The 17347-nt window shown below is 41.3% G+C and overlaps 1 protein-coding gene across 1 annotated transcript; it reads left to right on the forward strand.

The window, feature by feature from the left end:
• The first annotated feature begins 7939 nt into the window (after positions 1–7939).
• On the forward strand, positions 7940–10853 carry LOC134823198 (elongation factor 1-alpha-like). Its single transcript, XM_063834584.1, has 3 exons — positions 7940–8154; positions 9326–9505; positions 9648–10853. The coding sequence occupies exons 1-3, from the start codon at positions 7993–7995 to the stop codon at positions 10731–10733; spliced, it is 1428 nt and encodes a 475-aa protein (XP_063690654.1). The 5' UTR covers positions 7940–7992; the 3' UTR covers positions 10734–10853.
• Positions 10854–17347: the final 6494 nt, after the last annotated feature.

The raw sequence follows: 17347 nt of genomic DNA on the forward strand, positions 1-17347 counted from the left end.
TTGGCGATTTTGTACCGGTACCGGTACCGGCCGGGATTTTGGTTTTAGCCGGGATTTTAGCCGAGATTTTTCCAAAATAAATTCAGTTTTTTTTTCAACGTAAATTTGAGTACAAAATTCGCAAATCTGTAAACATTTTCCTAAAACATTTTGATGAAATCATTGAACAATTGACAATGGAGACTGGAGTCAATCTAGATTTAAAATAATCATGGGTTTCATGACGTCGATTTTGAATTTTCTTTTACGAGTAATGGACTTCTTTTTGACCATTGTTAATGGTCTGGCCCGGCGCGCCATAACATTTCGAGAAGAAAGCGGCGCGCGCTACTTCGAAGAAATTTAGACGAGTAACATCCGTCAAGTATGGAGTAACATCCGTCAAACTTCTTTTTGACTTTAAGTTTAATCATTAATGCTAGAAATATGACTTATGACTTAATTATTGTGACTAAGTGTCACGGCTCACGGTTTTTTGTTACCGAGTGCCGAGGGACAAGTAAAACTAAAACAGAGTTCTCCGGGTAAAGAAACTTGAAAGCATTAATTAATGTCAATAAATTTTACTATTCAGAATTCACCCTATTCAATTTGCAATTATTCAGGTAAGGTTATGGAAACTGTAAAGTGTAAAGCTCTGACTCCAACGTCAAACTCCATGTTCAATTAAATAATTTTGGGACCGTTTATGACATATGAGTATGACGGTTTATGTACATAAATTTGTATCTACATACATTTTTACTTTAAATAATTAGTATTGCTGGACGCCAGCCTCTCACTGTTATGTGTTACTCACTGTTCTGTTATGTGTTAGTGTTCATAATAGACTTGCTCTAACCAGAGCCCTCTCGCTTGCAGTAGCGCGCGACCGCCGGAAACAAGCGCGTCACGCAGTACGCGTAGGCACATGGCTATGTGAAATAATAGACTAGCAAGGTAGATTATCACAATGCTGGCAAGCATAACCGTTGCCCTTATATTCACAACACTATGTACCCCCTATACTATTATATCCCCTTTATTGTTTTCCAGGCATTAAGACTCATCGAAAGTAGTTCAGCAGGTATATTTAAGTTCAAAACATTCTAATTCAATGTTAAAGATGACAGGAATAAGAAATAGTTATGTGGAGGTTTTTAAGAAATTTGCGCAAAATACGCGCCAGCATGTTATACGAAATTAGGTAAAAAACCCAAAATCGCCATATTCAGGTGCCTTAAAAACCATGTTAAAATCGAGTTAGAGATCTGAAACTTTGCAGAGCGTCTAGACCTTGTCCAAATCGACTGTAAAAAAAATTTCATGTTGCAGGAGTATCGGGAAGTGGGTTTTCTGGAACCCCTGTTTTACAACAGATTGTCGTGAAGCTATATATGTATATATATATGTATATATGTATAGACGCTTTTGCAGTAAATTGTAGCCTACATTTAAGTGTCCGTAGATTCAAAAGTATAAAAGATACAGTCATTTCGAACCACAGGTTTTAAAGATAATTGTTTATACTTTAGTTTACATTATATCGAAAAATAATTTATCGTCATCATCATCACTTGATGACGTCATCAATTTAAGTGTTTTTAAAACTTGATTTTTGACAAAATAACAACTTTTCAAATCGATTTTAAAGCATTAAGGAGTAATTTTATTCAAAATCTGAGGACATTTTTATCTTAGATAATTGTTCAAGCATTCTGAAAATCTACCGGAAAGTTTTCCTACCTTGCTCCTTCATAAAGATATTCGCTATTGAAGTTTGTGCTTTTTTGAAGAATAATTTTATAAAAACACAAAAGTTGTGAATTAGTATTCTCTGGTGTTGGGCCATCCCTTGGGTTGTGGAGCTCAATTTTGCTTCCTAAAGGTCTAAATTGTGTTATAGGCTAGTTTTAAAGTTGAAAATCGAAAAGTTGCACACGTGGAGACACGCCCAAATTCATTTAAAATAGCTAAAATCACTAAAAATTGTTATTTTCACGATTTTTACCAACTTTGGAGTCCCGTTGTGATCCAAGTTCTTTTTGAAATCTTCTGAAACTTTTCATGCTTATCAAACTATATATTAAATAACACTATGCAAAAATTTATGGTGATTCAATATTTTATGCGCACGCAACGTCCGCTCAAAGTTTGCACGTGCGAAAGGTGAGAATTTTGCTCATTCGTGATTTCGAATATATTCTGCTTTCCCACGATATTAAAATGGCATTGTATATGAATTTAATGCCAACTTGAATGAGTAAAAAGTGATATATTCAGTCTGTTATTGACAGATATGCCTACCTAAACACAAGGAAACGTTTTCAAAGGTAAAATTTCGAAATCGTTGAAATTACCTCCTTATTAAGTTTCGACTGTGTAAATTAACCTGACATTATAATCAAAAAGAGATGATATTTGACCAAAACCCATAATCATGGGTAGAGTGAACCGCTGCCAGTGTCTCTCTTTTCCAAACAAAAGAAAATGATATTAATTTGAGGAACCGTCCGCAAATGCAAATTGATACCGAGAATGAAATCGGTCGCTCGCTTTTCCCATTCATTCACGGCTTACGTATTGTAATAAAGCTTATTGAATGGGAAAAGCGAGCGACCGATTTCATTCTCGGTATCAATTTGCATTTGCGGACGGTTCCTCAAATTAATATCATTTTCTTTTGTTTGGAAAAGAGAGACACTGGCAGCGGTTCACTCTACCCATGATTATGGGTTTTGGTCAAATAAATATATATTCATATTGATGATTCTGCGTTCGTTCAATTTCTCAATTTATAGACTCACTTTAAAAACTCAATTTAGAGATTCACTTTAGAGACTCACTTGGAGACTGAGCTGAGAAGCTGGAAAAATAAAATGGTAAAGAAGCTTAAAACATTATTGATTAGCCATATATATATGATATAATTGATAATAGGGATTGTCGTGCCGGGTAAAGTAGGTAAGTAAACTGCTTTGATTTCCAATCACGAAAGCTTACTGGGCGGCGCTTAGCCTCATATCAAGCCTGTCATTCCGCCTGGCCTAGCCCTAATCTCTATTTTATGTTTATGAACATGATAGCCTGAGTCCCAAGGTAAACGGAAGCTAAAAGTTGATATGTACCAGTATTAGATAAAGGTTAATAAAGGGTTCAAGCTGTTTTGAAGAAATTCAAAATAGAAATGGAAAATATTTCTCTAGATCGTCACACATAAACGGCGCGCGTCCAGCTTTCCTCAAGTTACTAAAAAGCCGCGCGTACATTAAGGAAATGTCTCATAAGCTCGCACAGTTGAGTTTTCGCATTGGATAATATTTCGTTGACGTTATTTAGAACGCAATATCTTGAAGCGTTCTCATCGCTGGTTGGTTGAATAAAGCAGATTTTGATGACGACATCTTTCAAGAAGGTCACATGGCCTTCTTCGTCCAATTGAATGAAGGTATAATTACGTCAACGAAATCCAGCGTGGTTGCTGAACCTTCTCTGCTGCGTGTGAGTAGAGCAATGTGAGACAGTGTGTAAGTTTTGCTGGACTCTTTCATTGATCCGTATAAATTGCTTGTTAACCATCACTTTTTTTCCCCCGATTTTGTTGGGTCTCTGCCCAGCTCTGCGTTTCTAATAGTTTCCACATGACACCCTTGTTTGGTAGATACAGTCGGTTCAGTGAATAATATTGCAATTGATGTTATTAGCACATTGCGCATTCTATCCTCCACGAAGTATATTACATAGCAGCTTCGGACTTGTCGTTGCGCAATTTCTACGGTCGAATGAGGTCCTCATGATCAAGAATTGTTAATACTTTTCCAGACTAGTGCTTCTAAATCGCTTTAACATTCATCTGACTTACCCATCTTGTGAAAATGTACCGTGTCCGGTGTCTGATCTTTGATCATTGATCAGTAATATGTGCAATTTCGCTTCTTCAATAGTCTAATAGTGCACGATGTCTGTTAGTCCCATTTCTAACCTAATTTGTGATAAGTCAAATCTATTTCATTGTTACCAGGGTTGAGAATTCATTCCAGTCACCGTGCGAATTATATAATTTATAATACCATTGCTTTTCTGATACGCTTCTGGATTTCGTCAAGAGTGAGGATAATTATTAAGCACTAAGCGAGGATGACCACTTTTTGTCGGGCGGGCGACTATTGATCTCACAGGCGACACAGTTCAACTTTCTAACATTTCCTTTCTAATAAGTCCATATTTATATTATGGACATAGAATTAATTAGCGGAGAAATATCATTAATACTTTTAACATTGCACTATTAAATTGATTGCTTGTACCCCTTGCCCACTGCAAACCACATTCTTGTTCTTTGACTGCATTCTGATCTCTAAATGAGCTCAATTTAGCTGTTGTTTCTTAAAACTTACAGGAAAGGTGTGCTTTTACATTAATTACCATGTTCTTCCTCCATGTGGCCCTCTATTCTCAGTAGCTCGACATATTTGTAAAAGCCTTGACATTTTGCCCACATTCTTTTGATATCTCCAATTGCAGCTTAACGAATTACCCGAAATTCTAGCAACCAACCCCACCAATTCTAAATTCTCTTTCTCAAGTTTTTCTCTTACACATACTCATAACCGAGCTACCATATCAGATCTGACAATGTTAATGATAAATAACCGCTCGCGCTGTAGTCCTGGTCTATGAAATGATACACTTCGTCACTATTTTACAAAGATTTAAGATGTTCATGTTCAAATTTCCATTGCTCGAAGCATAATCTCGTCTGTACAATATCCGGCTTCAAAAGTATGACTTCATCCGAGCGGCGGTGATCTCATCTAATTATCATAGGACTAACGTCACAAAGCTGATAGTAAAATACCTCGTGACTTTATCTTCTTATCAGTAAACTTTGTCTGTTCTTTGTTGGTCAACAGCTGACAAACAAACGATATCCGAAACTAACATGATAACTACATGAAGAATTTTAAAGGTCTTTAATTTCCGCTAATTTAATTAATCAGTTTTCCTTTCACTTAACAGTTGCGATGATGAATAGTTCTTTCCCATGACAATCCTGTTGTGTTTGATGACTTAAGCATGATTTAATTGCTCGATACGCAATTAATTTAATTATTTATTAACTTTCAAGAGCTCTTCCTACCTTAACATAGCTACAGCTACACTAATATTAATTAATGTCGCTTATTTTACGTAAGATTGCAATCTGTGTTACATCTTAAATAAAGTTACTTAGTGTTGGGTCCTTCACTAGATAATTAAGCAGACTCTCTCATAGTTTCCCATGTGGTCAATCATTGGTAATGTGTCTCCACCATGGCGAGCCGCGCACACATGTAACTAACACGTGTAACCTACACGCTTTTCACACTGCAGTGTTCATTTATCGGGGGGGGGGGGGGGGGGTGTCACGTCCGTCTATGTCCGCTTGTCTCATAGAATCCAAAAAGGACAGGACATAGGCGGACATAGGCAGACATAGGCGGACATATGGACACCTAAATTGCTTAATAAAATGTTCAATTTTTGCTGTTATAGGGGGATCATGTTTTTTGTCCGTTCGGTACCCTATATTTTCAAAACGGACAAAAAATAGAACGGACAAAAATGGAAATAACATTTAGATGCTTCCTCCTCCTACTTTTCCTCCTCCTCCCCCTGGGTCTTCCTGATCTTCCTCAGTCCTCTTCCTCCTCCCCTCCTCAGTCCTCCTCCTACTCCTCCTCCTCGTCCTCAGTCCTCCTCATCAGTCGTCCTCCTCCCCAGTCCTCCTCCTCCCCCTGGGTCTTCCTGATCTTCCTCAGTCCTCTTCCTCCTCCCCTCCTCAGTCCTCCTACTCCTCCTCCTCGTCCTCAGTCCTCCTCATCAGTCCTCCTCCTCCCCAGTCCTCCTCCTCCTCCTGAGTCCTCCTCCTGGGTCCTCCTCCTGGGTCCTCCTCCTCTTCATCCTTCTCCTCTTCCTCCTCAGTCCTCAGTCCTCCTTAGTCCTCCTCCTCATCCTTCTCCTCAGTCCTCCATCCTCCTCCTATTCAGTCCTCCTCCTTCTCAGTCCTCCTCAGTCCTCCTCCTCCTCCTCCTCTTCCCTCTCAGTCATCCTCCTCAGCCATCCTCCTCAGTCCTCCTCCTCAGTCCTCCTCCTCCTGGGTCCTCCTCCTCCTCTTCATTCTCCTCCTCTTCCTCCTCGGTCCTCAGTCCTCCTCCTCCTGGGTCCTCCTCCTCATCCTTCTCATCAGTCCTCCTCCTCCCCAGTCCTCTCCCAGTCCCCCTCCTTCTCCTCCTCCTATTCAGTCCTCCTCCTCAGTTCTCCTCAGTCCTCCTTCTCATTTCTCCTAAGTCCTCCTCCTGAGTCCTCCTCCTCTTCCTTCTGAGTCCTCCTCCTGAGTCCTCCTCCCTCTCAGTCATCCTCCTCAGTCATCCTCCTCAGCCATCCTCCTCAGCCATCCTCCCCAGCCATCCTCCTCAGCCATCCTTCTCAGTACTCCTCAGTCCTCCTCCTCAGTCCTCCTCAGTCCTCCTCCTCCTCCTGGGTCCTCCTGGGTCCTCCTCCTCCTGGGTCCTCCTGGGTCTTCCTGATCCTCCCCAGTCCTCTTCCTCCTCCCCTCCTCAGTCCTCCTCCTACTCTTCCTCCTCGTCCTCAGTCCTCCTCATCAGTCCTCAACAGTTCTCCTCCTCCCCGGTCCTCCTCCTCCTCCTGGGGCCTTTTCCTGGGTCCTCCTCCTGGGTCCTCCTCCTCCTGGGTCCTCCTTCTCCTCCTCAGTCCTTCTCCTCCTCCTCATCAGTCCTCTTCCTCCTCCTCCTCCCTCTCAGTCATCCTCCTCAGCCATCCTCCTCAGCCATCCTCCTCAGTCCTCCTCCTTCTCAGTCCTCCTCAGTCCTCCCCCTGAGTCCTCCTCCTCCTCAGTCATCCTCCTCAGTTCTCCTCCTCCTCCTCCTCCTCCTCCTCCTAGGTCCTCCTTCTGGGTCCTCCTCCTCCTCCTCCTCCTCCTCCTCCTCAGCCATCCTCCTCAGTTCTCCTCCTCCTCCTCCTAGGTCCTCCTTCTGGGTCCTCCTCCTCCTCCTCCTCCTCCTGGGTCTTCCTGATCCTTCTCCTCCCTCTCAGTCATCCTCCTCAGTCATCCTCCTCAGTCATCCTCCTCAGCCATCCTCCTCAGCCATCCTTCTCAGCCATCCTCCTCAGTACTCTTCAGTACTCTTCAGTCCTCAAAATGTTTGTCCGCTAATGTCCACCAATGTCCGCTAATGTCCATCCATGTCCGTCCGGGTCCGCCAATGTCCGTCCGAGTCCGCCAATGTCTGTCCGAGTCCGCCAATGTCCGTCCGAGTCCGCCAATGTCCGTCCGTGTCCGCCAATGTCCCAAAAAACACGTCCGTTGTCTCATAGAATCCAAAAAGGACAGGACATAGGCGGACATAGACGGACATGACACCCCCCCCCCCCCCCCCCCCCCCTTTATCGCAACATCATTAATAGCACTCTAACTGATAGATAAGGGGCGTTGGCGCTGAAAACTATGATACACTGCAATGAAATACCAAAGGACTTTCTGGCCTAGCATTGAACATTGACGGATAGTAAATTGCAATGTACAGGGCGTTTTCACTCTTCACATTTTGAAAGTAACGCTATGTACACTTATGATCCAGCCATCTACTCTAGCATGCACTGGGACTGGCGGCCCTTTGACATCATACCTGGGGAAACCTTGCACATGCAGAATCGTGAGAACTCATAGCGAACCCAGCGCGTTCGGTCACATCGCATTTTTTCTCTTCTTAAATTGAAATGATGGGAATACTGGCATGTAAATCCGTTCTTTAACGCCCTTTGTTTACAGATTGAACTATGTTTTTCAAATGCACTCTTTCCACAATTGGTTATCTGTATTTTTTCTTTTCACAGTTAATTTTATGTAACCATGCAATGCAATTTTTTAATTGCTAAACTAATTACATGTATGGAACGTAAAGTCTTAATTGAAACTAACCCCAACAATCTCAGTAGTAGCAAGTAGCAGCCATGCCACCCAAGTCAGGACGTAACAAGGATAAGCCCCATCTTAACATCGTTGTTATTGGTCATGTAGATTCTGGTAAATCTACCACCACCGGTCACTTGATCTTCAAGTGCGGAGGTGTTGACGACAGAACTATCGAAAAGTTCAAGAAGGAGGCTGCCGAGGTAATGATCTTAAACATGATTTTTAACTTAATTTCTCCTTTCATTCCGTTTATGAAAGACTTATTAATGAAGGAAACATAAATTGTAGAATTTATTCTACATATCTTTACTTTTCCAAACCCAGCTGGCACTTATGCGTATCATTTTGACTCATTTCACTTTTTACACCACCATTCACTCTGAATTCACCGGCAACATTCTCCAGGGTTGCCACGCCCCAGAGGTAGGCAGAGCATCTCGATGCTATCCTCTCGTGGGCTAACTTGGCCCAACCTCTTAAAAAAATTAAAATTAAAAAAATATCTTAACATAACCTCATCCTTCGGTTACATCATCCGAAATGAATTTCATTTCTTAATGTACACTCTCATTTATTGACAGCTCAGTTTATTGACAACTAGATTGTTCAACTCAAATATTTCAAACTTTCAATTCACTCACGTTCATAATGTACTCAAAAAGTTCGTTCTCTACTCAGCTCAGTTATTTACCAGCTACCCGGTTCTTCAGCTGCTAGATCTGTCTATTTGCCACTCGGGATATTCATTTACATCTCTGTAATTCATTTTTTGAATCAATTCTTAGTTTCTTATCCATACTCTCCCTCCCGTGTGAGTTCACAGTCACGTCATCGAATGCATTGCAATCAGAACAACATAATAGTGAACTGTGAATGAAAGCTCAATCTGAATAAATGGCAAAAACTAAATAAGATGAGTCATTTCAGCGAACTACTTCTTTTTTGGGACCACACGTTGATTCGTTACCCAGTTGATAGAAGACACAATACACGATCAATAGACCTATGACTTGTAAATAATTGATAGTTGTAACTTAAATGATATCCGTGGCACTGCATAGCTGACGTAAGATTCTCAAAATCTTGAAGAGGGCAGTAAAATACGCGCGTGCGTCTGCAATCACCAGGGGAGGCCTTCATTGTCAACATTTGTAGTGGCAAACTAAGCGCGCGCACGACGTCTTCTGAAAATGTACAAGATAGTAATGATGGGCTTTTGCGATTGTCAACAGTGACCATGCTTTTATACAAGATCAGATTTAGAGGCCGTAAGTTGATGTGGAATTTCACCCTTTAACATACACATCCTGAACACCTTACAGCTGGACTACGATTTCAACTATGATTTTCTTAACACATGATTCTTTTCAGATGGGTAAAGGATCCTTCTGTTATGCTTGGGTTCTGGACAAGCTGAAGTCCGAGCGTGAAAGGGGTATCACAATCGACATCGCTCTTATGCAGTTCGAGACTGACAAGTTCGATGTTACCATCATTGATGCTCCCGGACACAGAGATTTCATCAAGAACATGATTACTGGCACATCGCAGGTACGCTAAAAATTAACCATCTTTTCTATTGTTCTTGGAGAAAGCTTACAGCAATGACTGAATGAAATATGTACAATTGTAGTGTAGACCATCTGTCAGCCCCTGCTGCTAATTTCAGTCAAGTTAACTTTTTATTCATCAGGCCGATGCTGCTGTTCTGATTGTCGCCGCTGGTACTGGTGAATTCGAAGCTGGATACGCCAAGACTGGACAAACCAGAGAGCACCTGCTGCTTGCCTTCACTCTGGGAGTAAAGGAGGTTATAATTGCTGTTAACAAAATGGACACCACCTCTCCCCCATACAATGAGGGTCGATTCAAGGAAATCCAGGGTGAGGTCAGCAACTACTTGAAGAAAATCGGATACCAGGTCCCTAGGATTCCATTCATCCCCATCTCAGGATTCCACGGAGACAACATGGTCGCCCCCATCAAAGATGAGCCCAACAACATGAAATGGTTCAAGGGATCTACCGTCAAGATCGGACCCAGAGGAAAGGAAAAGGATATTACCCTCAGGTGGCTGACTGAGGCCCTCGACAACGTAGCCCCACCATCTCGACCCACCGACAAGGCTCTGAGACTGCCCCTTCAGGATGTCTACAAGATTGGAGGTATTGGAACAGTCCCTGTCGGCCGAGTGGAAACTGGTATCATCAAGCCCGGTATGATCGTGTGCTTCGGACCTACTGGTCTGACCACTGAGGTAAAATCTGTGGAGATGCATCACGAAGCTTTGCCTGAGGCAGAACCCGGTGACAATGTTGGATTCAACATCAAGAACGTCGCTGTCAAAGAAATCAAGAGAGGATTCGTCGCATCTAACTCCAAGGACGATCCCTGCAAAGAGGCCGTCGACTTCGAAGCCCAGGTTATCATCATGAACCATCCTGGAAAGATCAGCGCCGGTTACACACCCGTCCTCGATTGTCACACTTCTCACATCGCCTGCAAGTTCACAGAGATCAAACAGAAGATCGACAAGCGTACTGGCAAGATGCTCGAAGAGAACCCCAAGGAGATCAAAACTGGTGATGCTTCCCTTTGCATCCTGAAGCCAACCAAACCCATGGTTGTGGAGACCTTCAAACAGTACGCTCCTCTCGGACGATTCGCTGTCAGAGACATGAAACAGACCGTCGCTGTAGGAGTTATTAAGTCCGTCTGCAAGGGCGAAAGCACTGGCAAATCAACCAAATCAGCAGTTAAGGCAGCAAAAGCTAAATAGAGTCTGAAACAATCGATGTTTTTAAAATCTAAGCTTGGTTAATATTTAACTGCCTTGAATTGTTGAAAAATTGTTTTATTTTTTACCCCACCAATGAAATGTTTTATTTGACTAAACCGATATTTGTATCTCACTTGGTTATTAACCTTACCTGAATTGAAACTGACAATAAATCTAGCGAAACCTGAAATTACTGCACTGTATTCTTGTAGGAAGGCCTTGTGTGCATTTTTTACTCTAGTCGTAAGACCTAGATTTACTTAATAAACGGTTGACCGTACGAACCATCTAGAATCTTCAAGGTATAAAGATACTCTGACTGATTACCCCGGGTGAAATCTCTAAAACGATATCTATGGAAATCGGGAACTTTTGATTTCATATGATATTATGAAGGTTCTCTCACTTGCGCAGCTTTTTACAGTTAAATCTAAATAAATGAGCTCAACCTGCAACTAAGTCCCGGCTCGTATAGGAATTTTCTCTATTTCCTACCATTTTTAAGGACTCTTTCCTCAAGAAAGTTTTAAATTCCTGTGGCTCGCGAGTTTCCTACTTCCGTGTTGTCTGCTCAGTGCTCACTGATGGCGCCTAGCAAGTAGCATTGCTGGCAGTATCAGATAGCCCGACCCCTGTTCGTGAACAGTTATCGGTTACCAGATATATGACCGCATATCAATCATGAAATGTTCTGTTCTGAAATTGTATGTCTTCAATCTTGGATGCAATTAGTTAAGACTAGCATAATTTGCCACTAATTTTAGCATAGTAAATTGCTGGATCAAACTGTTGATTACGATTCAAATGTCAAACATGGTATATCATACAGTCGTTCATTTTTGGTAGAGTATTATCAGTTGCCATCATCATTCGTCAACAACAACAACTATTTCAATTCCTGACATGGTACTCTTCTGTACTAGACGAAATTTATGGACCCACGGCCTCCCTAGAGAATACTCAGAGACTTCCTATTCCAGAAAAACCTCTTAAAGAGCTCCATGTCCTGTCCTAGACGTAACATATATATGTCCTCTACAGAATTTCACTCTCAAGACCTTTTTACAACTGCTGTTCTGTTTGAGTATGAAAGGACTAGCTGGCATTACGATATATATCACAGATGCCAGGACTGTCAGAAGACGCGGTCTGTGTACTGTTATTATGCAGTCATACTCATATGATCTGGTAAACAGGGGGGGGGGGGGGGGGCCAATGGCATAAATGGAGAAAATGGAGAATTACTCATAGGTTTTTCCATTTTCTCCATAGAAATAGTCTCCATTTTATGCCATTTTATGCCATTTTATGCCATTGAAAACCTGAAAAATTTAGAATTTCGAGAAAAATTATTTAAAAAAAATATATTTTCGGCCAATAATGAACAGGGTATCACGAAACATGGAGAAAAGTGGTTTTCAGAAAAACTTTGAAAAATGTTGACTTAGAAAATTTTCGGTCCGAGTCATTTTCGAATTTCGATACGTGTACCTCCCGTATCGAGAGCTCCCGATTCCGAGCTCTTGTTGCAAAGGGGAGGCCTGCCTTCCGAGATCGCATTATCTCGAGTCCAAAATTGTGTATCGAGGGGAAGGTGTGGACTTCGAAAAACCGAAAAAACATTTTCGGCAAATAATGAACAGGGTAGCATGAAACGTGGAGAAAAGTGTTTTTCAGAAAAACTTTGAAAAATGTTGACCGACAAAATATTTTCGGCTAATAATGAACAAGGTAGCATGAAACGTGGAGAAAAGTGTTTTTCAGAAAAACTTTGAAAAATTTTGACTTAGAAATTTACCCCTCGGTACACAATTTTGGACTCGAGGCTTCTCCCTGGTAATGCGTTCTCGGAAGGTAGACCTACCCTTTGCAACACGAGCTCGGAATCGGGAGCTCTCGATACGAGAGGTATGTATCGAGAATGACTCGGGCCGGAAATTTTCTAAGTCAAAATTTTTCAAAGTTTTTCTAAAAACCACTTTTCTCCACGTTTCATGCTACCCTCTCCATTATTAGCCGAAAATATTTTTTTGGTTTTTCGGTTTATCGAAGTCTGCACCTACCCCTCGATACACAAATTTGGACTCGAGGCTTCCCCTGGTAATGCGATCTCGGAAGGCAGGCCTCCCCTTTGCAGTGCGAGCTTGTTTCGACTTTCGAGGATGTAGGTCTCACTTCTCAGTGCCTATTACTCTCCCCTATTACTCACTCCTGCTGTAGCCTGTAGAAATAACTTTACACTAGGCTTGAGTAATTATGAGTTTGCCTGAAGTGTGCCTCTACTAACCTAGTATAAGCATCTAGTAGCCTACTATGAGCTTCCATAAGCTTGTTACGCCCCTAGTAAGCGTAAATAAACATGTTAGGATGTCCAATTTAGGTGTTAAATGGTGTTAAAGATGAAATTTCGGAGACAAAATTCATGGCATAAAATGGAGAAAATGGAGAATTACTCATGGGTTTTTCCATTTTCTCCATAGAAAAAGTCTCCATTTTATGCCATTTTATGCCATTTTATGCCATTGGCCCCCCCCCCGGTAAACATCATGTCATAAGTTCAAAGTTGAACTTCATTTCATGACCCTCCCTATAACTAAGTATAACTAATACTATATACGGTCGAGGCTTCTCTGCGATACCGATCTCTGAAGACTGGCCTCTCCTTCGCAATGCAACCCTACCCTACCCTCCCCTACCCGGGGAGTCTGGCTTCAGAGGTACGTATGCACTTTGCAGGGCTCTAATACTAATTCGCTCGCCCGAAAATTTCACGTGACTTTGGTTTTTATGGTTTTACATAAACCCTAATCCCAACCCTAACCATAACCCCAAAGCTATCCATATCCCTTACCACAACTCTAACCCGAGCCCTAAACAATCGAATTCATGTTTTACTAGCCTGTAACGTGACCAAAACGGTTTTTTGCCCATAACTCTCCAGGGAAGCATTTTTACTCTACGTCATGTAGTGGGCAGAGTTCTACAGGCACAGTACCGAAGTTCTACAAGACATCAAACATTGCTCCACTTCACAAGAAAGGCAGCCGTGCTATTGCGGGAAACTACAAACCTGTGTCGTTAACTTCTCATGTCATTAAGATCTATGACATATGAGCGAGTTCTACGAAAACAGATGGTTGCCCACCTCGAAGAAAAAAAACTTCTCAATAGCAAACAGCATGGCTTCCGATCGGGGAAAAGTTGTCTCACTCAGCTGCTTCATCATTTTGATGACATCATCGAGGCGTTATCAAATGGTGACGACATGGACACTATATACTTGGATTATGCCAAGGCTTTTGAATTTGATATAGTAGATCATCAACTTCTTATCAAAAAACTGCAGTTATATGGTTTTCATCCCAAAATCATATGTCATCTTGCCAACAAACGTAATCCTCTCTATGAACTTCCTTTTGTCCATGAACAGTTCCAATACAGAACATCAACTGGTACTATACTCACTCCTGTGGATCAGCTCCGTGATCTCGGTATAACATTGATATATGTTACGTGGCATGCAACGTATGTCAAGTATAACAGTATCCAGTGATACGTCCTGGACATCACACATACGATCTTGATTGACGATGTCAATCCGTCGAGATCGTTGCTCTGCGAAGCAAGAATGCTAGTTCGCGCGGCGCGTCGAAGCGGCGAAGTCCTCCAAATACGATCTAGTTGTGATAAAGCGAGGAAGATGGCAGCATGGGTATTCAGTGTCTTCCACTCTCGCATTACTGCCTGGTGTTATGTTAACACTTAACACTATACAAGTCACTAGTCCGTACTCCGTAGCCACTTTAGAGTATTGCTGTCTTCTGTGGAATCCGGCGAAAGTGTATGACATTCAGGAGCTTGAAAGTGTACAAAGAACTTTCACTTCAAAGATCCATGGTTTACAGCATCTCCATTATTGGGATCGCCTAAAAACCCTGTCCCTCATGTCACTTCAGAGGCACAGAGAACGTTACATTGTCATGCACATGTGGAAAATCCTACATGGTTTCACATCCAACGACCTTGAAGTACAGTTCACAGTAAATCCACGATTGGGTACCCTTGCTAAGGTTCCAGCTGTCCGTACAAAAAGCTCAGCTGCTCACCAGACTCTATAAGAAACATCATTTGGTGTAATGGGTCCCAGACTCTGGAACTGTATACCTTCGCATATACTACGTGCAGTCTCCAAACATGATGGCTTCAAGCATCATATGATGGCTGCTTTCCTTGCCGGATAAACCGCCAATCCGGGGCTTCACATCACCGAACTCCAATTCTATAGTGGACTGTCGTAACGATCGAGAGGCATCTGCTCTCTGGGGTGGTCAGCAACTCTGATGGCCTGTCGAGTTTCGACGAAGCAGATCAAAGGTAAGGTAAGGGTGTGATTCGGAATCAGCGTCCAAAAATACACCGATTTAGACCTATTAATTTCATAGCCAAAGGGCCTCTTTACAATAATTTTCTTAAAATTTGGGCGAGCGATTTAGTAGGAGCGACTTTGCAGTATGGGGCCAATTACGCCCGGATTTTCATTGTCATACGTTGTATGACCCGCCGCGCACGAAGTGCGCGGCTCCCCCTGTATCGTCAGGACCATAGTGAAACGACCGTGGGGGTCGCAACGTGATACAAGATTTTCAAACCCAAAACCATTCAATTTTCAAAACCTCTCCAGGATTCTCCAATAACTTTTAGTTTTAATAATACAAATGAAATACTTGAATTCGTTGGTAAAATGCAGGCATGAGGTAGTATATCAATTATCATAATTCGTAATCATATATCAAATATATCTGATGCACGTGTTTTTTTTTAATTTTAATTAATACATAGTATTGAATTTTCAAATTTTTGCTCTATCTTTCTCTGAATTGTCAGAAATCTCCCCCTACCCGAATATGGAATAAGTCCAAAATTCTAAAACCAACCAAAGAAGTCCTAAGCTTAAGCAAATATTAGATGCAGGCCCCAGATATACGATCAATTCCTAAATTTAATCACTACCAGTACCAGTGGCAGTACCACAGCGAAATTTGAATTTCAAAATTGTCGAATCGATATTTAATTTAATTGGTCTCTACAAACTTCGTCTGATCGTCCCATTACTGAGGTTAGATATCTCCCAACAGAACTTTTTGTACACGTCTACGAAAATTTGGAATGATCTCATCCCCTATGTATTCGAAATATGTGATGCTAATGAAGATGGGATAATAATAATAAGTATATTGACGTAGTGGATGGTTGAGGGGGTTTCAAGCACAGGTCACTCTCAAATCCTAAAGATAAGCAGTGGCCTTCGGCACTTGAAACCTCTTCAAACCTCCCCTGATTTATTTATTATTGATATTGTTTGATTGTGCCGTAAAAATAAATATTTGTTTTATTAAATATTTGTTTTATTATATATACTCCCTCTATGTTGTATGTGAGAGAAGCGAGCAAGATCGGACTAGCAAGCTACATTGGTAAAGGCCTTGGCAATCGACCATTTACCTAGCTTGTCTATTGTTCGCTACTCTCGCCAATGTCCAATGCGAAAAGAGTAATATACTGGATAATAAGTTTGTAGTGGCATACTTTTGGGAAAATGTGAACGAATTTTGACTTGGACGGACTATATAATAATACAATAAACGGATAGACTTGATTTAAACGTACATTAAAATGGACGCTAGTGGCTAGGGCCTCATCCAGTGCCCATTGTCCAATTAATGTCTGTTCAAATATTACGTCCAGTAAGGTAACCGTAATATAAATATTATTTTTATGATATCGAAATGAATTTTCTTAGTATAGAGCTTTATTTACTTTTCATTTAAAGTGAAACAAATTCTTTATATTATGTAGCTAGGGTGCAGACTAACTAAACGCTTTCATCCCATTACATACTGCGTAGTACTCAATGAAGTGTTGAAATTAGTTTTAAAAAGTTTATGTTTTGGATATCATACTGTTTCTATATATTCTAATTCAAGTTAACATAACAATGATTATCCACTTAGATGACTAAAAGGACACAAGCAACAACTAACATGATTGCTAACAACATTAATGTTAACATGGCTCAGCTTCAAGATACCAACGAGAAGCGACAGTTGCTATATTTACTCCTAAAAGACTCTGGCAGGGAACCTATGATCACTTATTTACAGCAAATGGCTGAGGAGCGATCCCATACAGAGGCAGAGTCTTCTATGCTGAACAAACTTTATCGAAAACCTCAGCGAGAAGATCCCACGAACTATGTAGCTCGAAAGTTTTCTGCAGGAGCACACCAATCCAACTTGCACTTGTCAAGTATAGAATCTGTCCAGAATCCGGTGGATCCTATAAAGGAGGCAACTGTCGTGACAAGGATAGCAGCTTGGTTTCACGGTGATGATCCAGAAGGAAATCATGTGTGGCTAGGTGAGAATGTTGATGAAGTTTCAATAACTTTCATCTACAATCTAAAAAGTAATGTTGATGTTTAATAATATGAAATTTATTGATTCAATTTTATAATTCAATTATAATTCAGATGAGGAGAACGATGGTAAGGAGAAGAATACGAATCAGAAGGATGATCAAGGGGAGGAAGATGACCAGGTAAAATCTATGAAACC

Source organism: Bolinopsis microptera, chromosome 11, assembly GCF_026151205.1.
Source record: "Bolinopsis microptera isolate Bmic1 chromosome 11, MBARI_Bmic_1.0, whole genome shotgun sequence".
Classification (NCBI taxonomy): Eukaryota; Metazoa; Ctenophora; class Tentaculata; order Lobata; family Bolinopsidae; genus Bolinopsis; species Bolinopsis microptera.